Here is a 22,133-nt window from a genome sequence, read left to right as displayed (position 1 = left end):
ACAGACGGAAAGAAAGGAATGAATAGTTTGCCCTCCTGAACAAAATGACAGCATGTGAATGTGGGGAGAAAGGCAAAGGGAGAGAGGCATTTGCATAGGTCAGGAAAGGTCATTAAAACATCTGGCAGTGGTAACTGACATGTGTCAAATTTTAGTGTTCATTAAATTCATATTAATGCAAGAATGGCTCTTAGGCTCCAAATGCTCCTTTTGGTTGCTGCGTTTCCCCAGTTGCCACTGATGACTTTTCAGAACTGTACCATGCCTGTTTGCTTGCTAGTGGCATCTGACCTAAGGTCAGATTTCTATTTAACCCCTTCCTGTAGGTCAAAAGACAAATTAATCTGGTGAGAATTGAATTGGAAATGAGGTGTCTGGATAACAGGTGTCCCGACTGTGGAATAGCTGCCAGGCTGAAACGTGTTTGCATCTGTTCTTATGCCATCCAAGAAGTCATCTCTGAGGTCAAGGAGATATTCAGATGACATCTGAGATGGGAAGTTGCCACAGGGAGCACAAGGGGCAGGTGCCTTGTGTTAGCAAATTCTCTTGCAGTCTTGGGGAATATTTCTGAGAGGGGCACTTTGAGTATAAAGTAGGTATGTTCATTTACTGTGCTTTAGCTGTGTTTGCTAACTGATTATAATTGTAAAGAACATACATTGTTTCCCTTTTACCTTAAAGAGGAGAATCTCACAATTCCTTGTCTTCCTTTTTCTAGAGGATGAAGATGATGAAGAGATGGTGGAGCCAAAAGCACAGGATGACTTGGAGACAGAAAATCAAGACCAGAAGCAGGAAGTGAAAGAAGGTACTTTAACAAACAAAAAGAATTCTGTTACAACATTAAAGGACTCGATCCTACAAATAGTTATTCTCATAGGTAGTGTCCATTATAGAGAACACTGCAAAACTGAAATGGTCACAAGTTCTGTTGATTCAGAACCACACAAATGGCATAAAAGCAAAAAATTCTATCCCATTGACGCAGCACAAGACCTCAGCTGTTTAGAGGAAGCAACTCGTCCTCATAATTTCAGATCCAAAATAGAGATTCCTGGATTCCGGGACAGGTGCTTACATGTCCTCTGGTTTAAATAGCCTACTTAAGTGAAAGATTTAAAATGTGAATTCCGGGCATTCCAGCAGCTCCACAGACTTGGTTGACCTTCAGAGGTACTCACTTAGAGCCCGTAACTGTCTGTCCACTCGAGAGGGGCAAAATTACACCTAGGGGGGGCCAGGAATCTCCCAGAAGAAAACCATTTAACTGGGAAATGTAGACTATCACAAAGCTTTTTTTGTGGGAGCTGCTCCAGGGAACTTAAGGTCAAAATGGAAGCCATGCAGTTCCATTTTTTCTATATCTTTGGACTGAGACAGTCTCCATTGTTACAAGGGACAGAAATTCAGGTTACAGCTTCTTTCTGGTACAGGCTTATGTCAAAGTGGTGCATGCAAGCACTGGACACTCTAGATGTTCTGGGTGTCTCTCATTTGCTTCTCTTGGATCCATTCTATCTTTCCTAATTAGAAGAGGGATGTAAAGTTTGGTCTTCCTCATTTGGGAATTTACTAGAGTATTGGCAGCATCACTTTACATGGTCAACACTTACCTTTTATCAGCAAATAACATCAGCAAAAAATATCAGCAAATTCAGTGTGAGAGGAGATGAGTTTCTTGTCCAACATTTCTTAGCTTTTTATTACCAGGATTTTTCACTATGCTGCTTACCCTCTCGAAAGATAACTTACTTGCTCAGGTAGGGCCTAAGTCACTTCTTGCTATGGTGAGCATTTTCAGGATGATTCTGTGACCTTGGCTTTGTTTTTCACAAGATAGTATGGCAAAAATATAGAGTTGGTTTACAGAGAAGCCCATTAAGTCATTGTTTGTGAATAAGCAGTGGATACTTCTTTCTCATCCAGGGGAGTCTGTCACGATTTACATCGGTGTCAGAGAAATCAGAGTCTGGTGTATAGTGACCACGTTTCACTGTCCTCACACACTGATGTGAGTTACAGTACTAGCCATACTGTTTTGATTATAAATTGATCTTTCTTCCCTTTTAAAAGCATCATGGAAATCACCCATGCCTAAACCCTGCAGTGCTCATTGCTCATTTGTGTCTCACAGAAATACGGAGCGGAGAGCTCACTCCTTCATCCTGCTGCTGCACCCACTGCTCTCAGTCACCGCTGCTGCGGGCAGAAGGGAGCAATGGGGACAGCAGGAACAGGCATCACAGAAGATGCCTGAGAAAACTGCAGGGCTGAAGACATGAGCGAGTGACATGGCAGCACAGAAAATCTAACTTTTTCCAAAAATTAGTTTTCCTCCCAAAACAGTGGGGGCAGTTTATATATGGGTTCTAGCAGTCACTGGCCTAGCACAGTACCTCTTTTCTTAATAACAACAGGAAGCTATAAATGCTGATACCTCTGCACTTACACACTGTCCTGAGTTGCTCATGTCCCTGTAGTATTCAGCTAAGAGTTGATCCCATCCCCATTTATTGCCACATAAAAATAATGCTAGTGCTTATAGCTGGGGAGAAAGCACAAACTCCTGTAGGAAGAAAAGAAGAAAAAAGCTAAATGCATTACTGCTTTGTTTTCCTTTTTCATGGGCTTTCAAGTGAATGTTTTACATACTTTGCTGACCAAGCACCATCTCCAACATCTTCTATTTCTTCGCTGTGTTTTAGTCTAGAGGAAGTGCTTTCCTTCCCTGCCTGGCAGACCACAGGAACAGTAGCTGAACAGGGTTAGTTTAGCACTAGTCCCTGACACACGAACTGCAGAAAGCAAAAGCAAGGCACAGCTTGTTTGAACAGAACCGGCTTTGTGAGGTGCTAACACTTGACTGGGTTCAAGGAAGAAGAAAGGATGTTCATTCACTGATAGAAAGTGAACTTGACCTGCAGTACATGTCATGACAGAGATTAAATAGTGGCATGCTGATGACTAGCATTAAATGCTGTGAATCAAATGAAGCAATTGTCCCCAAATTGACAGCGATCGGAGTCCCATTTTTAGCGTTTAGTGTAGCTCTCTCCCTGTTGGCTTCAGCCCTTTCACCAATAAAATCCTGTGTTCCTCTCTGTTGTAATCACCCTTCTCATGTTCCGAGCAACATTCAGAGTTTGAAGCCATCGTTTGTGTTTCATGGAAGTGATTAAAACCATGTTACAAGTCAAACAGGAGTTTAGAAGAACATTTCCTGTCGGTCCTGCACTCGGTGTGCCTACTCAGAATTAATAGCTTTTCTGCAAATTAGCACATAATGGGTTAAAAGCATGTTTATGTTGGCATTAAGTACTCTGGCTTCTTTTTCTCTGCAAGGCAAGACAATATTTTGCAAACTTTTTAAAGAATCTCTAATAGATATTATAGTGGCGCCATTCACACTGCTATATAGTAGTTAAGGCTGTGTCAGCACTTCCATTATGAATCCTGTTTTTCAGGGATTTATAACCCAGCCGTAAAAATTTGCTCTGGGCTGAAATTTGGTTTCAGCTCAGGGAGCACATTTTTAACAGATTAAAAAAAATCAGCATGGCCTTTTTTGAGTTATAGGAGTGTAAAAAGAAAAAAAAAAAAGGAAAAAAAAAAAAACAACCATGGGAGAGAGAAGTGTTGGGAGAGAGAGGCAGACAATTCTTTCATGAAAATAACTCAAAAATAGGTCAGGATGAAAAACAAAGATCGTTCCGTCTCCCTCTCCCCAAGCCAACAGGACAGGAGTGCTCTATTTTTATAATGGTATTTTAAGAGGAAATGTGATTTTTTTTTTTCTCTCTCTGTGGTTTATAGGTAGTCCCATTTACTTCTACAGACGTTTATTGCACGCTTAATTTCCTCGTCTTCCCCCTGTGTGCCCCGGCGCTGCTCTGCCGGGCTGGGAGGGATCGCGCGGCCGCTGGTCGGGCATGGCCTGGTGCTGGCCGTGTCCCAGTGTCACCACGAGGCACACAGCGCACCTGCAATGGGGCAGCCTGCCTGGCACGACCCCACGGGGCAGCATTTTGCCACCGTGCAGGCACAGGGGGCAGAGCAGCAAGCCCTGCAGGACGTTTCTGGAGCAGGAGGTGAAGGCCTCGCAGGCCAGCTGCTGAAAAGTTGGTCCCCCGCTGTGTTTCTTCCCAGCGGCGGCCCGCTGTCACCCATGTCTCAGGCTCACGGTCTTCCCTCTGTGCTGGGAAGAGCCAAGTGTGGGATACCTGCTGGTGAACCGGGCTGGGCGCTGCCCATTCCCAGCAGCTCCTGACCACGTAAACAAGAGACTGGTCCCAAATCGTGGCATCGGGTGGGATGGGGCTTTCCACCACCAGAGAGCTCCGGAGCTCCACCTTAGGCGCCTCTTTGTGTCAGTAGAAACCACATGAACAGCGGGACGGGCTGGGTCTTGAAAGTGGGTCTCAGCCTGCAGTTATCTGAAGCCGTAGATATATCCACAGAAACTCGCTTGTGATGGGGGAGGCTGGGATCCGCCGCTTCAAAGGCCCGCCGTGCCCTCCCTGGACGTGTGCACGGGGTTTGTGTGGCCGTGCTGCAGGTGGGGGAGATGGCTGCGATCTCGCAAGCATCAGTAAGGGAGAAACAAGGCAGGTGGCTGGTTTTGCCCCTGAAGTCTTGCTGGGGTTTGTAAGACTGCAACGCCACAGTTTCGCTGCTGTCAATGCCACAGCTAGGTCAGGAGTGCCCATCCGTGCTGGTAGCTCAGCTCAGACATGCTCAGGGGATGGTGCTCAGCACACACGGACCCTAGAGAAGCTCATTCGGTGGTAGGAGCCCTGCCTGGCAAAGCTCTGAATTCAAGGCTCCAGACTCTGCTTTTCCAGCATTGAAAACCTCCTAAATATGCCTTGAAATCTCCCATTATACGTTCAGAAATTGTGCCATGCAGGGACTTGTGTTGTAAACCTAACACAACCAGGACATGGCATGTATCAAACTAAGACATGGCATATATCAAGCCTGACATGAAAGTGAGAAGCACAGGAAAAACAGGAGGATCACAGGGAGACAGGGACTAAAAGCTGCTGAGAGCCGATTAGCACCTTGCGGTTCTCACGCTGTGCATTTCTGCCGTACTCAGTAGTCAGCACATCTGAAGTTTACGTGGATTTAAATACACGCTAAAAGAAATAATGCAGCTCTTAAAAGGGTTTTTACTAATCTCCTTCTGTCTCTCATTATATCTCTGTGCTCATAACAAGGCTGCTTCCTGCTTTACTGTTTTTATTAGTTCACCCTTTCTTTCATTCACTTACTCTTTCTGTTCTTTTTTTTTTTTTTTTTGTCTTTAATGCACTTCACATATTTTGTCAGGTTTTTACAATTGCTTAGGCTGCAAGAGAATATTTTTCTATTCTATTGTACTTACTTAAATGAGGGTCTTTCTCTGTTTTTTAAATATCCTTTCGGTTCCCTTGGGAGAAGACTCAAATCCTGTTTTTTTAAATATTTGTGAATTTGATCCAGCACTCCTATCACAACTATTTACGTTGTATTTACTACAGTCCTGCTTCTGTCAGATAAGAACAAGACTGGAGCATTTTTTTTAGCCTAGCTCCTAGCGAAGCAAGGAAATGCTTTTATATCTTTTTTTCTTCTTTTCTCTTTTCCCTCAAATGTTGAATAAATCTGCTGTTCTCATGTCATGTTTGATCTTTGTTACATATTCTAGGTCTTTTTGTTCGTGCACAAGTATGCAATATCTCCTGTTATGGATGTACCTTACATTTCCTTCCCCAGCAGCGTCCTCTGCGCACATATAACTTTACAGTGTTTTTATTTTAAATGTAAATTCCATCGTATTTTGTACAATATTATACATTCAAATGAGTACGGGGCTCCTTCAATACATGTGAGTGACCTGGGAGCTCCAGAGGCAGCGGGGCAGCACCCTGCTCATGGCTAAACTGCAGCGGCTCCATGGCCAGATGGGATGCCTGGTGGCATTGTTGGGGTCCAGCAGAGCTCGGAGGTCCCATGTGGGCTGCAGCACAGGATCTCCTGCAGCGAGCTGCGCAGGGCCCCGGACCGGTCCAGCTCCTCCAGCCAGGAAGCAGAGCACGAGCACGGTAGCTTTATTACAAAGCTGCTGAACATAAACGAGAGTGCAGTATGGGGCTTCCTTTTTGGGAGCTCTTATTGCACTTCAGGCAACAAGCACGTAACTTACGGGACTGTAAGCTAAGCATCACACCGGGCTTTGCTAGACGTGGAGGGTTAGATGTGGTTTGTTTGGTTTTTACTTTAGGTAGAGCAGATATTTGAAGGCAATTGCTGTATTCTTACCTAGAATTTCTGGAGATATTGTCACATCACATAGGTCTCTGTGACAAAACAAAACAAAAAATACTTTGATCAGCTACTTACATTTCTTGTAGTTTTCCTTGAAGAGAGTCTGTGTCTCTTGAAAGCTGAGATCAAAGTAACTGTAAGCCTCTAGATAGGAAGAGAAATTGCAGAAAATTACATGGATTCTTTTATTTTATTCAAGGTACTGGACAGTCAGGAAAAAGGAACAAGGGGAAAATGGAAGTGGCTCTGCAAGATAAATGGTTAGAAAATCTTCATATTTGAAAGAACAAGCTTGTCTTGTTTTTTTTTTCTTTTGCTTATACTCCATGTATTTGCAGTAGTTACAGAAATGTTTTACACTGGAAAAAGTAATGATGTTAACATTCTTGTAAGAGATTGCCTCAAATAAAACTTCAGAGGCAGACGAATGAAAGAAGAAAATAAGGTTAAAATATGAAGCTTAATATCGCCAGGGGGCATCTGGTGTGTCAGTCAGATGAATGAGGTAAGCTGATTTATGCCCTACAAACTTTAGCCAAGGTGTTTCTGATGCCGAAGAGGGTTTAATAGGCTGCTGGCCTCCCACAGATCATTGCTAACTGCTAGGGAGATTTTGCTGAGGTAGAACTGCAATCATTTGTGTCTCCATTGCTTGTGAACACTCCACGGCTCCCAAGCTGTTTATTTTTTGCCTTTCCCCTTTCTATTGATTTTTGGTTGTATTTTCTTTGCCAATCCAAGTGGGCAAATGACCGAGTAATAAATTTATATTTCCAGGCTGTAGAGAGGATTTGATTTAGCGAATACTTTTTAGCATTTGGAGCAGTTTAAAGTGAGTTTTCCAGTTGCAGTTATTTGCTCCCCTTTTATGCCATTTTGCTGCATTGTCATGCTTGTTGTCTTTGATTCTCGGAAAGTGATGCTTTAGTGGTGACAGTGGGATATTGCCTCATTACAGCCTTCCTTGCCAGATGAGTTCCCTCAGTGCCAATTCCTATTCAGTAGTGGATTCTGCAATAGGTCAACCTGTACTTTTTTGCTAGTCATTCTTTTTTTTTTTCTTTTTTTTTCTTTTTTTTCACATGTATTGCTTCTGTCTAAAGCACTTAGAGGCAAATTGTGCTCCTGCCTTGGTAATTGTTGCTCTGCTACTCAGGGGGACCACGCAGGGGAACGGAGATTTTCTCTGGATGTGTGGAGCTCCACGGGGCCCCGTAACCTGGTGGCAGGACGCAGAGGGCCACAGCTATAGGAGATCGTCAGAGCCTAAAGTTTCTAACTTCCAAGCTGCTCTGTCTCCTGAGGGCCAAATTGCTCCTCTACCTTTCGCATTTTTCCTACCCTCTCTATTTATACTGGATGAAGTGCAGAGATTTTGTCTATTAGAGCGAAAGCTTTGACGAGGTTAGACAAACCTAAACGTGGTGATAACAGCCTGTCCCAACCACAGGGAGTGCTCTAAAAGCAAATACCCTGAAAACTGGGGGAGCTGAGCACTGCAGAACTGCTTTACCGTGCCAGTGCTCCTGCCTGTAGTTGCTCCTTTGAATCCGTCCTTGCCCCTGGAGCTGGCAGGGGAGTCGTAGCCAGTTCCTGCCTCTTCAGGCAGCTGTCAGCACAAAAACCTAGCGTGAGCCGCGGGGAAATGGGATGGCAAGCAAGGGCTACATCTCTCCGACACCTGGAGGTAGCTGTGCAGCACAGCACGGCAACTGGGAAATAATTTCGAAGTGCAGCTCGGAGCTGTGTCACCCCGCATTTAATTAAACGTTAAGGTACAGCAGGGCTTGGAGTTAAACTTCAATGTATGCTGGGTGTTCTCTGAGGCACTGTGCTGAATTATCCTTTTTGGCTGCTGGTATTTTAGCCCAGTATGGCCTAGGGAGACTGCAAGGTCACTTTCAAAAGTAAACACCTCAAATCTGTAGTGCGAGGCCAAATGCGGGAGACCTTTGGTCACCAGTTAAACTCTAAGTACAAGTCTCTGTAATTTTGCAATAAATCTGTCTGTTTACTGAATGATGTTTGTGTACCTAATTATGAATTTGGAGCAGTGTTCCTTGTTAGCATAATTCCTATAATGCCAGCAGAGCTCTTCAGGCTGGAAATGTGACACAGCTGCAAGGTTGGTTTGGTGTAACTGCAGAGATACTCATGGCATTTTTTGAAATATAAATGTCTCTGAAATACAGCTAAAATGATTGTTTAAAATCACAGGTAGGCAAAGGCATAATTGATACACAACTTTGCTACCGTACCAGTTTGACCCTGCTAGTGTGATTGAGAACAGTTTTGCAGTATAGGGCAGCATCCCAACTTACCTTCCCACAGTTGCTCACGTTTTAGTTGTAATTTACCACCAGGTCGTAAAACTGATGGAGAGGTGAAACTGGTGCATCCTGAATTTTTTCAGATGAAGGGTCATACTGGCAATACCCCTTTGGAATTTCACACATACCTCTCTGCGTATGTGTAAAGGAGCAACTTCATCCTGCCCCGTGCACGGGGACGTGAGCTTCCCTGGCCTGCAGCCTGAGGCAGCTCCCACCCCTCCGGGGCAGCCCTGGCCAAGGCTCGGTGACACTTGTTGCTCTGGCTCTTAGGATTGCTTTGCAAGGAATAAATCTGCCTGGAAGAAAATGGGGTTTGGTCAGCCGCTTTAGATTTTGCTGCCTTAGAGGATATCTTCAGTTATTTACTTCATCGCCTTACAAAAGCTCTAAAGCGAGGACAGAATTTATCAGTGACACCAAGAAGAAACTGGAAGAAGTGAAGGGAGAGATTATGAGAGCCCTTTTACTACAAAGAAGTGCGGTATAAATTGAGAAGATTATTTTATCTTTGGCTCCTCTGACAGGTCCCCTGTTATATAAGTGTTCTGCTTTTTCAAGTTAGGTATTGCCTAAACGTCAGGCAGAGATTTCCTGAAATAGGAACGCTGCGTTTATTTAATCTGGGGCTTTAAGTATTTTCCATTTCAGAATAATAAATACGTGAGATATAGGATCTCTTCTGTGTAAATGCTACATTCTGGGAACATACAGGACTATGTTTAAACATACTGAAAAAAATCTTAGTCATGATTTTAAGAGTAAAGCTTTAATTTTTGTCTTGACAGTACTACAGCAAGCTTTCCTGTCTAAAGAAACTCACTGAAGATGTTGATTCATTTGGAAAGGAGTGAAATGTCATACTCTTAACTACATCTTTTCGTTTTCCAAGCTCCTCCCAGAGAACTGACAGAAGAAGAAAAACAGCAAGTTCTTCATTCAGAAGAATTCCTGATATTTTTTGACCGGACAATACGTGTAATCGAGCGAGCTTTGGCTGAAGATTCAGACATATTCTTTGACTACAGTGGCAGAGATGTAGAAGAGAAAGATGGGTCAGTTTGGGTTTTGTTTGCTTTTGTAAAATAAGCTTAAAAAAAAAAGAAAAGGAATTTCAATACCAAGAAACCTTAATTTTGAAACTAAACTAAACATTTTTATAGTTAAGAAACGGGTAAAACCTCTCCTTCAAGTCCTAGGTCACTTTGTCAGCCTAAATTATTTTGTAAAATAGCTTTGTGCTTTATCACTGTGTTGTGGTGTGTTTTTTTTTTTCTTTAAAGTGTTACTCAGATGGTTTAATTTTTTTTTTTGATTAAATTTCAAATTCTGAAGAAAAGTATGAATAACTGAAACATAGAAATGTGTGTGTACACATGGATATGTAGATGTGCATTCCGGTGGTGTACATCTGTGTGCTTGTATCACGGTATTTTTACAAAAGCAAATTACTGTTGTTTATATCATACTACTGCATCAGGTCTGTAATGGATCCTGCTATGCTATGCACTGTGTGGGTGAAAATGATGATGTCCCAAAGCGTCTGCAATCTAAATACATAAGACTGGAGGTGACAGGTTGCATATTCTGCAGTTTATAGGGGATACAAGAAGCAAAACTTCTTAGTAAAAGAGGAAGTATTTAGGTTTCAGCAGCTGCATATTCATTGAAGCCTCGTGGCAAATCAGGACCTGTGTTGTGTGTTAAAGTTACTGGTGGTTATTCCAGAGCACCACCTCTGTGACCAGCTAAATGCATCCCTGCACTGAGCTTCAGCAAATCCTAGTGGTGCCAGAAAGCACTTGCCATCTCCATGGCCAGGAGGAGATGCTATAACTTCACGGTTTCAGGAGTCAAAAATGAGAGAATTCTGATTATAGCTTAGATGTGAAGATTCAGAAAAGGGGGTGCTGAATGCCAGGTCCTGAGAGACAAAGGTGGCAGAGGTGTCCCAGGGTGTCCCAGAAGAGGCAGCCAGAAAGGAGACAGGAAGGCAGTAGATATAAAGAAATCTGGTTTTGTGAAATACGTGTAAATCTGTTCCATGGTCCAAAGTCACTACTCTGTGCAAGACTGTCAGTGAAACCAATTAAATGAAGGTGGCAGACTTCTGCAGGCTGGGTAGAGATTAAAGTAGTCAGAAACTTTTGCATTGATTTTTACAGCATTTGAACACTGCTTCTTCAAAAAAGTGTCACTTTGTTTGGATTCACAGAGATGTTCAAGCAGGAGCCAACCTTTCCTTTAATCGTCAGTTCTATGATGAGCATTGGTCAAAGCATCGTGTCGTCACCTGTATGGATTGGTCTCTTCAGGTAAGATGTGAAGCCGGGAGATACATTTCTATATAGCTTCCAACTTCTCCCTGAAAAAATATGGCCAGTATAATTTTGCCACTCGTTCTGCAGAGTATAATGTTATTTCTTAGCTAACAGCAGGGCACTGAGTGAGCAAATGCATGTTTCTCCATAACGAAGAGTAGGGGGCAGTAATGAAGTTGTCATTTTTGTATATGTTACTTGATCTTCAAGATCAGGACTTTGTATTAAAACTATAGGTTAACAAACCTAACAAGACTAAGAAACTCTCCTTTTTTCCTCCTCCCTCCACCCCTTCAGCACATGGAATTCCTTTTAGGGCAAAAGTTTTAAAATTAATCCAATTAAAAATAATTAGGTAAATAATAATAATAATATACATAATAATATATAAAAATAAAAGTGAGGAGGAATATATGTTAATATACTAAATATATTTTAATATACTAAATATATATTTTAATATACTAAAACCCAAAATATGATCAACTGAACAACTTCAACAGTTGTTCAGTACATGAACAACTTGAAAAGGCTGAAAAAACATCTTTCTAAAAATGCTGGGTCCTCTCTTCAAGCTATGAAAGACAAGACTGCAGCTGCCCAGGCAGCACCCTAAAGTAACACGCCTGGAAGGTTTCCAGGTTCTGTGCACTACAAAGCGTTGTCGTATTGCAAACGAAAACTGGCTAGAGAGCTGCTTAAGCTTCCCAAAGCCAGTACAGCCCCATCAGCAGGGCACAGAGATCAGGTTAATCAGTTACTCCATTGGAGAGCTGGTGTTAGTACGCACACATCACCACGGGTCACGGTTTGACCGAACGTCAAATTCATTTGGTCCCAGTTTCTCTCCAGCTGCCATAATCCCCTCTGCACCATCCCTGTCAGCCTGTTCCTAGGTGCCAGCCTGGAGCAAAGCACGCAGTTTCCTTGGGGAGGAACCCAGGGAGCTGCTACTCCAGGGTCCTTAGCACAGAGCTAAGGGCAAGCTGTGCTTAGCCTAATTGTGGAAGACGTTGCTCTTTCTGCACCCTGTTAGATACGCCTGGGGACAAGGAGGGTGTTGAAGGCCAAGTATGAGCTGGGGAAAAGGATGAGTAGCATAGTGATTCTTCATTCATTGCTCTCTCCTTCCCCTCAAAATGGCAGCTGGGCTCCTTCCATCCCCCCGGGAGCTTCTCAGGGGAGGTGGCAGTGGACTGTATGAAGGAGGTGGCAGGAAGGAGGGAGGGCAGGAGCGTGAGCATCGCTGGTGTGCTGTGCAGGCCTTGCAGTCTGACCGGGGCTGTGTGCCCAACAGCCAGCTGCAGCCTCTTCCGTGTGTGCAGAGAGGCTGCTTGTGACATCCAGCTCATGCCCCGTGTGCGAAATGAAGGATTTATCCATTTGCTTTCATACAAAATATCAGCTTAACAACAGGTATGTGCTGGTGTGATGTGGGTGGCCTTTAAGCACATATGGATTTCCACAGAAATCAAATATAAGCCTGAGGAAACACTTATCTTAGGTTGTTCACTTGTTCAGGGGCTGGAAATTACATGGAATTCTTATCTGATATTTTCCTAACAGGCAGCTCTTACTGTATTCCCAGGGCAGCAAGAAAAAAAGCCGCCTCAGAAGAGCACTGCCAAATGTAATTGCTCAGCCCCTGGGGCACACAGGCATGTTCTGCTTCCCACCTCTTTGTTCCAGGGTGGCCCCTCCTGCCTTCCCCTCCGTTAACTCCTCACACTCAGCTCCCTGGCACCCCACGGGGGTTTCTCCACCATGGGGGCTCCCGCACGCCGGGGGCTCCTCCGCGCCACCCCCTGCCAGCCTGGGAGGAGGCGCGGTGGCTTCTCCTGCCTGCTTCAAGGTGTGCAGTGGTATTTTACCTAACCACCAGCTCCTCTTGCACACTCTGCAGGCCGCGGCAGTGTCCAGTTTGCCAAAGGACAGCTTGAATAATCATGGGAACTGCAGAGCGCATTGCTCAATTTTCTGCGATAGAACTGCCGCTGCAAAACATCCCGGAGGCGAATAGAAGCTTAATCAAACAAAGGAGCTTGATGCATTGATTAAACAAGTTTTTCTGTTCCGAGTCACATGTAAAATATGGCCCCGAACATGTGGGATCATTCATACCATTAAAGCTGACCCACCAGCCCCTTGATTCTTTCGCAGAGCAAAGGGAAAATGGCCTAAATCCTTCATCAAGGATCTAAGGGAAAGGCCCAACAGAGCGAGTGTAAACAGAGCGTGGGAACACCTTGCTTTGTCTGCGAGGAGGTAACTTAGCTTGCCTAAAGTCAGGAAAGCCGCAGCCTCGGGGTTATTGCCATGTCCCTCTCGACTTGCAGGCAGCAGCCTTGAATGCTTTTTCACACAGCAGCATTCCCACGCCGTTCTCAGCTGCAGTGGCAGGACAGACAGGCACCCAGCGAGGAGCAGAAAGCTCTAAGTGCAAGCTGATTGAGAAAAGCGTCGAGGTTGCATTGCCAGCACGGATTTGTGGTGCTGCACTTGGCTCTGTTTCTGTAAAGCAGAAAGCTTCTTAGTGCTGCTGCCCAGCTAGGTATGACCCCGCCATCTGCGTGGAGTTGAAACTGCATTTCCAGCCCGATGCACAAACTGTGATCGCAAAACCTACGCATAGACCGGCAAGATTTGAGTCAGTGAGCACCTGAACGTGCTCGGTAAACTCTCTAGAAGCATGAACAAGCCCCAAAGTGCCTGCGAAGTGGTGCTTCAGAGCAGGTCAGACAGCCTGGCTGGCTGCTGGTGCTGGCTTGTCGCTTCTGCCTGCCAGGGTCACTGCTCCTGCGAAACCGTGGGCTCAGCTGCTGGCGCCGGCGGTAGCTAACCTGCTTGGTAAAAATGAGATGCACTGGCAAAAGCCTTCTGCACACGCTGTTTACTTGGACCGGGGCCAGGCTGGGATGAGAAGGTTCAAAGAAGGAGCTAAGCTGACTGTTCTGAAGTGGTTGCAATCCCCGTCGTGGGAGAGAAGAGGGTGCCCAGATGGGGTGAGAGCAGTGGTGGGCAGGCTGCCGGGGAGGTGTCTGGAGAGGTTGTGCCAGCAGGTGTGGGATTGAACCACTCTCGGGTCTGCCTCAGTTCTGGAGGAGGGAGAAGAGGTAGTTGGTCTGGCGCATGCTCCAAATCCCATACAAGTGGTTTGGGTGCCCTTATGAGCTGTGCCACCAGCCAGGGTCTGGTGGGATCTAGGTACCACTCAGTCAGAGCCCCCTTTTTCCAAAAAGGGGAAGAGGCAGCTTTGGTGCCACATGCTGTTGCTGGTTCTCCCACCCATGAGTCTGGAACCTGGCTCAGGTCTTATAGGGAACGATGACTTTGAATAGAAAAATCATCAGCTCCGTGATGTATTATCCATGGAAGTGTACCCAAAGTGGGAAAGAAGAGCTGCTGATGGCAAAAATTACAGCTGCGTGCATTATTTCATCCAAATGGATTTTGAGATCAGAGGGTGTCCAACCCCACTGATAATGATATAAAGGGGCTTTTGTAATTTCTAAAATGCCTGGTGTGGACCAAATTCATAGCTCCCAGTAGCACCACTGGCAATTCCTTTGTCCCACTTCCTCTACATCTACCAGCTGCATGTTTCCCCTATGAAGTGGGGAATGGTTTGGCAGGAACTTACCTGGGAAAGGCAGAGAAAATGATTTGTAGGCATCATTGGGAAATTTCGAGGGAAAGCATTCCTAGTTTACAAGAGGAGGGTGTGGGTCCTGTGAGCGTGGGCTGCTGGCTTATTGGGCTGCCAGGATCCACGTGCTCTGCTCCAAACGCGCCATAAGGTCCACGGCTATGTGTGGGTTATTTAGAGGGAAGGACAGAGGTTACCAGAGGTGCGGAGTGTCAGAAATACAGGGAACTGGGTGCTGTTATACCAGCAGAAAGTAACCGTTTTGTTTTGGGGGGCAAAGTGTTATTTCTTTGCTGCCGTGAGCTGAAAAGGAGACTTGAAATATTTGAAAAGAGCCCAGAATATACTGCAGAAGTGCCCATTGTGCAGAAGGCTGTGAAGTGTGCATAACGTAACTCCTTTCTGCCAAGTTTAAACATGATTTTGTCTTAGCAAATGTTTCAGCAGGATTAGGTTAGGCTGTGTGGGACAGAATCCCAGTGTAACTATTATCAAGTCAATGGTATTCTATGAGTGATACTTCAGACTTGCTGTTCTTTTACTAGTTTTGTTTGTGGTGTTTCAAAACAACACAAGGTCATCAACAGAGCGTGAAATACTGATGTTTCATATATGATATCACGTGTATATATGTATATATAAACAGCAAATACATATGTGTGGTGTGTATCTGCTTATATACATCAGTAGATAATGGCTGTACAAGAAAATACGGATCTGATTTTGCAACAGTCTTACTAAGTCAGTGGAATTTGAGGTCACCCTGTGCTTTACCAGATGACCTCAGCATCTTGCAAAATTGAGCTTCTGTGAGGAAAATGTTTTGTTTTGCTCAAGAAGAGCTTTTAAGTCGATTCTATGTATAAGTGAATTGGAGGAGTGCATAGTGAAACAAGAAAGAATAGTTTTCAGGGATGCTGAAGAATCGTGAATTTCAGAATAAGAGCAAGCCAGTGCTGTACTCATACTGGTTTTGTTATCAAAATCAATTAAGACAATGGTTTGTCCCTGAAGAAATGCTTAAGAAAATTGCTCAAACCTTCTGATTTTTCCTCTTAACCAAATTCTTTGCTTTGCTTTCCCTTTTATGAATATCCTTTTAGTCGTCTTTTCTGAGAATTATCCACAGAAAATAATGTTACCTTTGTGGTATGTGAGAATAACTGTTAAAGAGCAAGGGGCTTTAAGGACATCAGGGACGAGTAAAACAGAAAAACAAAATGTAGCTAAATAGTACGTGTTATAATTAAAACCAGATATTCCATATGTAGTGTGAGATTATTTCTCTCTCATCTGATTTTGCACAGCTTCTTCATCATCCAGCTTATTTCATTCTCTTTTCCTTTTTTTTCTAGTACCCCGAGTTGATGGTTGCATCTTATAACAATAATGAAGATGCTCCGCATGAGCCTGATGGGGTAGCCTTGGTATGGAACATGAAGTTCAAGAAAACCACACCAGAATATGTTTTCCATTGTCAGGTAAGACGGAGGAAGCCATTAATTTCACGCTAGACAAAACAGAGTTTACTACATGGCGCATCTGCCCACTGTTTATATGAAGAGGTTGAAGTTAAAAATAAGCATTTTTGGAAAAAGTACAAGTGGCAGTCCAGTGTTTTTAGAAGGCATCCAGCCCTCTTTAACAATACTGCAAGCCTGTCAGGGACTGCGTGTCATTCTTTGTCTATTTAAAACAGTCCCTAAGAGATTTAGTTTATAAAACCCTTGCACTTATGAAGTAACTGTGGTGTACCACTTCCTCATCCAGGCAGCAACATATGCTTTCCCACCCACGTTAGCTTCCTCGCATCCTCTGTACTCCAAGCTGCCTACTGTTGCCTTGGCTCTGCTCAATATCATGTTTTGCCTGTAAAATTCCTAAGTACAACATGCATTTCTGGGCATGCATCTTACAGCTTGGTGAAAACTGTCTCGATTACAAGGATTACTCCACCAACTCCTGTTTGACTGTCCTTTAAGTTAGCAAACCAGTATTTCCCCTCACTCAATGGTACTTTATGACCATGCTGTTTTGAAAGTCTGTAAACAATTCGAAAATAGTTGGATGTTTTATTTCGTTAGGTCTTTTTACTCCTCTTTTGCCACTGCTTTTCTGTGTGAAGTGGCACAGCCTGATATTGACAGAAATGTTCTGCTCATTGGTTCTATCTCCATCAAGCTATCCAAATGGTGGAACAGGGCTTGGGCCAAATTTCCAGCCTCTTTATTAATATCCTTCTGTGGTAATTAAATACAGGACAGTGGCATTCAAAACACCATATGGAAAAGTTTCAGCAAGTAAAACTTAACAATCAGAGATTAGTAAAATGCAGATTATACTGCGGTAAAAATTGCTTCTCTTGGAAGGATATGTATTACCTGGCTAATTGTGTAAGCTAAGTGTCATTTTACATTCAAGGACCAAACATCTTTTTGAACTAAGTTTATGTTTGGACTTGGGTACATTATCAGATGTAACATAGTGGGAGGGAGTTGCTGGAATTGAAGTTACTGCTTCAACCCGATTAAGTAACCTTTAATTCTGGGCATGTTTTTCTAATTTGCTATACTGAAAAACAACTTCACAAGGAGTCTAGGCCTGCATAGCAAATATGCCATACAGATTTATATACATATATATGTATGAGTGTGTGTGTGTGTGTGTGTATTACCTTTGAAATGAGAACTTGCATTTTTCTGGATATCATATTCAGCAGACTGATGTGTTCTTTCAGACTGCTTAAGATCTTAGCTCAGATCCCATCCTCAAATTCTTCTAGGATGTACATGCAGCTTACTGTTTTAAACAAAATATTCAAGAGAAAAGATTTCCCATTGCTGTTTTGGGAAGAATAATCCTTGAACTAGATTGATTTTGCAAGTTAATAACCGGATTCAGGGCAGCCCTACTGACTACACAAAGGAGAGGTTGACTACAGACATAACAATATGTTCTGTTAATTAAAAATTCTATCTAGTTTTAAAAGCTGGTGCACTTAAACAAGGGGAGGTATGGCTCACTAAATTGAACTGAGATATGGAGACAAGCTATACTCTCTATTAGAAAAGCACACGTAGGGCAAAGTGATGGCTGGAGATTTGGATTTGTTGGACTTCTGTGTAATTTCCCCATTAAGTTGTGTCCTGCTTTTTAGCATGAGAACTGTAAAGCATGTGAATTTTGAGACACGTGGCACTGTGCTTTCTACACATGTGGCACACATGGCACCATGCATCCTGGACTAATCATATTTCAGTGTAATGAAATCAGTTCTTGTGTTCATGGGAAATATTTCTTTTCTTGGTCAAACTCTCCTTAGCTAATTTGCTTTATGAGTTCGTTAGGAGCTGGAACCGTGTTTGAATTACCATTATCGGGCTTCTGACATGTGGAATATCTTCTGGATCTCTGTATGGATGGGAATACCTACATGAGATTAAATGGGGAAGCAAAATGCATTGAGTGTCGGTCTCTTGAACAAAGGCTTTGTGCTAACTGACTCAGATGGAAAATGAAAAAGAAAAAAAATCTTAGCCCAAAGTTATTCAGTTATTCTGTTAGTTAGTGGAAACCTACTGTATCATTAGTTAGCCCCATACCATTTATATTACTATTTTGCAAAAGAAACATTCCATTGATTCAGTCATTTCTCTAGGTCTTCTGTGAGACATGCCCAATTTTTCTTCAGCAATACATGACCTTTTAACAGTCCAGCCCAGCAGCTGTGATGAACATACACATTATTGTTACAGCTAGGTTGCACAGGTATGACAAACACACATTATGTTTAGCACATTTTTCACAATAGATCTCTGGTTTCTTTTCCAAAGAGTTTCTATAAAAATGTGGCCTGAATAAACACTTTGTGAATGTGACTAATCTTTGCCTTTCAGTTCTTGGGCTCAGAGTGAGATACATACAAGTAGAAAGTCATTTCAGATGTGACATGTTGAGGAACTTCACCCCTTCTGTGAAGCCAAATCAATAAAAAGGTTTATGAAGCCATTTCTCAAAAAGGTCTAAGAAATTCTACCACATGAGTTCTGGTAACATCAATAGGAAAAGATATGTGAAACATCTCTGGGCAGTTAAAGAGTTGGGTGAACTTCAGCAGATATAAATTTAGGTAATTTTACTTCCTTGTGCACATTTAGTGAATTCTTGAATCTAGGAACCATAATGTTCTTTCTGTGTTTCCTGGGATATTACAAAGATTTAAATGAGTTGATTACCAAGGAATGTCTTCATTTTCTTTAACTCTGTGACTTACTGTAGTCTTACATAGGATTATTGAAAATGTCATAATCAGACCAACAGGCTTTTCTAGTGCCTTCATAGAAAGTTGCCAGAACCTACAGGCTTCTACTGAAGTTGTCTATCAGCCATGGCAGGCAATGATACAAAAATCTATTGATGATGATAGTTTTTTTTTCCTAACTCCAATCAGCAAAATGATTGATTTCAGTCGTTAAATGTGAGGGATGATGTATTCTCTGAATGTTTATCTTAGCTGTTGTCAATAATGATGTTACTGTTACAAAATTCTTGCCCAATTTGAAGTAATATTGGGCTCATTAATGCTGTGTAGGTGGTAGTAAATTTTGTAGTGCTACAATATGCTGTGCCACACATACTGGCTTCAATTCTAGTTAGTATGTATTAAGGGAAAATGTTACTATCAGCCTACTGGACTTGTTTATCTTACTCATTAATTCATGTAAATTGTCATATGATCTATCAAATCCTTTCTAAACAAAACAGTCCTATTGGTTTCTACTCTCTCATCTTGTGGAATATTTCTTTTCTTCTACTCATTTTATTTTTGCCCTTCTTCAGCTTTTTATATTTCTACTTTACCCAGTGATGTGCTGCCAGTATTTTAGCTGGGAGTCCCACAGATTTTTTCCCCTATAGCTCATCATACATCTCTTTACCACAAGGTTAGAAATGGGAAAGCAAGGAAGAGTGAGGGATTGGGCAATTTGTTCATTTGTTTTCCTATGCAAGCAAAAAAATGTTGTCTCGGAAGCATAATCGAAGTAGAAGGGTGATATCATTTGCCAAAGGAATGAATGCTCAATGCTTTCCCTAGGTAGTGAGGAATAAATTGAGCATGTCATTAATGCTGCAGAGTGCAGACTGGGAATTTCCTTGTAGGGAAAAGTCAGGGATGTCCTCTTCCCGCACGCTGGAGCATCACAAACTCTTGGTGTAATGCAGTGCATTCCAAAAGCAAAAACCAACCCTTTGAGAAGCACTTTATGAAACCCTGTGGATGAGTCATGCCTGGTTGGGTTGGTTTGGCAGTATCCAGAGAGGGAATGAATTCCAGCAAAGACATGGAAATCACATTGACTCTCCCTCCGTTTGGTGGGAGAATTTTAAGCAGTAGTTCGCACTGCTTCTCTCAGCTACTGTTGGTCTGCGTTTTGATGAGGGTGACGAAAATAGTATGGCAGGGTTATTGATGATATGACTCAACATGTGCTCAATCCTATATCGATTTATGCAATGCACGGGGCTGCCCTGGGGTTTCATTGTTCCTGTACTATTGATTGATGGAAGAACTTACTCTCTTAATAAGAGCTTACATGTCCCTTTTGTGTTTTTTCACTAAAAATAAAATAAAAATTTACATTACCCATTAATTATGGGGATTATTTGTAGTACAGTGCTCCTTGTTTATGTACTACCGGTCATCTCTGCCCGTGATGTTGCTCCAGTTTACTGGGAGGCTGATCTAAGCTTTCTAAGCCAAACTGTCCTAAAGAAGTATCTAAAAGTTTGCATCAACATCTCTGGTGGAGTGAGGCAAATGAGAACTCCAGCTGTCTTTGCCCTAAGCTGACTAGCTGAAGTTTAAGCTATTATACTCTCCCTCTTGGCAGGGCCTATAAGCATGGGTACAGCACTGCTGTTATACCAGATTTGCTAGCTTTTGGGTTAGAGCTGGTCTGCAGGGATGAAAGACAAAAGAGAAAGAAATAATCAGTGGTTCTAGGGGACTTTAAGGTATTACAAACCATTTCCTTTCTTCTGGAGCTGAAGAGGGGTTATTAAAGTTGGCTGAGGTATCTGGATCTCAGCTTCAAACATCCATCACTTCGTAAAAGGAGGGGTAGAGCAATGCAGCTGTAGATATTAGTGTCATGCAAATAAACCAATTTGAATCTTACTTTTTCGTTTGGAGGACTTTGCATTGTATTTGGAAAGGTTAATGAGCTCTGCTTTCTTACAACCACTGGAATGTTGAAAGCGACAAGAAAAAGAATAAAAGACTACATAATTTTGATTTATTTTAGATTATCTCCTGATATATTAATTCCCTCTTTCTCAGCTATGACTTTTGCAAATGTCTCTAAACTGCAGTGAGAAGTACAAAGCTGACACTTAGAAGTAACTCCATTCAGCGTATTTTTAAGGCAAGCATATGTGAAGTAGCTTTCATTTAAGGAAGCAGTAACCATTTAAGAGCTCTCTCAAGGAGTCAGATCGACTTTTAGCATAATCACAAAAAGATTTCAGCAGTATATCACTTTTAATAGCTGCAGCTATTTCTGTCCTTTTCCTAAAATGCCATGCAGTCAGATTTACTTGGTTGGTTCCATCTCATTACTAAACTGTCAGGTTTTTTTTTTGTTGTTTTTTTTTTTTTTTGTGGGATATGGGACTTGTGTTTTCTATTTTAATTTCAAGAAAAGCTGTCCATGCTTGGAAAATATTGGTGGATTGGGTACAGAAATCAGCCACTCAACCGCACCACAAAATGTTTCATTCTCCCCTGGCTTTTTTGTAGTGGCTTCTATACACTGTCATTAAGTTATGTGTTTGACCACTCTTCATTGCTTATGCTGGTGTGGTCTTTCCCTTTTCAACTGAATGGATGGAGTCAGAAATGTGTATCTTAGAATTAGATGCACTGAGGTAAGTGAAGGGCTGTGTTTAGTGGCTGATATTGGCCAGAGTTGCCATTTTTTTTCCTGATTTGGTTCCTTTGTTGTTGTCTGCTCTTTCAAAATCAACATAAATTCCTTCAGATGTGCTTTTTGCTCCAGCATCCTGCCTCCTAAAGGTGCTGAGTGCCCAAATCCACGAAGCTCGTGTGTGGAGCAGGCTGAGGTAACAGCATGTATGACTAATATCCTCCTTTTCCTCTAGTCCTTGAGTTTCCTTCTCTGTGGAGGCCAAGCCAGAGGTCAGTCCGTCCACAACTTTAAAATTATGAAAGTATTACAACAAATATAATTGTTAAGAGGGTATGCTTGGAATATTTAAAACTTAAGCATTTTTGGTGATAATTATATTGGTGTTTTTCCACAAAGATTTACTCATTTTGTTCCTACTACCTAAGTTTCATGTGGGATTTAGATGCCTTTGGACAGACACTACTTTGGAAAAGGCTTTTCCATCGACAAACATTTACAGAGGAGAAGTGGGTTTCATGAATTATCACTGAAACTTGGTGCACAGTAGGAGAACAAGAAACAATGGAAGAAGAGAGGTTCAGATTGCAAGTAAGGA

General features: G+C 42.6%; 1 protein-coding gene across 15 annotated transcripts in view; it reads left to right on the top strand.

The window, feature by feature from the left end:
• Positions 1-22,133, top strand: part of DYNC1I1 (dynein cytoplasmic 1 intermediate chain 1) — a 190,984-nt gene that overhangs the window by 100,242 nt on the left and 68,609 nt on the right. For all 15 annotated transcript variants that reach the window (XR_014578996.1, XR_014578997.1, XR_014578998.1 and 12 more), the window contains 4 exons: positions 722-811; positions 9,535-9,697; positions 10,858-10,957; positions 15,965-16,090. Coding sequence is in view for 8 of the 15 variants with exons in the window: in XM_083822479.1 (XP_083678605.1) it covers positions 722-811; positions 9,535-9,697; positions 10,858-10,957; positions 15,965-16,090 (479 nt within the window). In the remaining 7 variants the exon portion in view is untranslated. The remainder of the gene's footprint in view (positions 1-721; positions 812-9,534; positions 9,698-10,857; positions 10,958-15,964; positions 16,091-22,133) is intronic.

This window comes from Anser anser (genome assembly GCF_964211835.1).
Source record: "Anser anser genome assembly, chromosome: 2".
Taxonomy (NCBI): domain Eukaryota; kingdom Metazoa; phylum Chordata; class Aves; order Anseriformes; family Anatidae; genus Anser; species Anser anser.
This window is presented reverse-complemented; position numbering and strand designations above follow the sequence as displayed.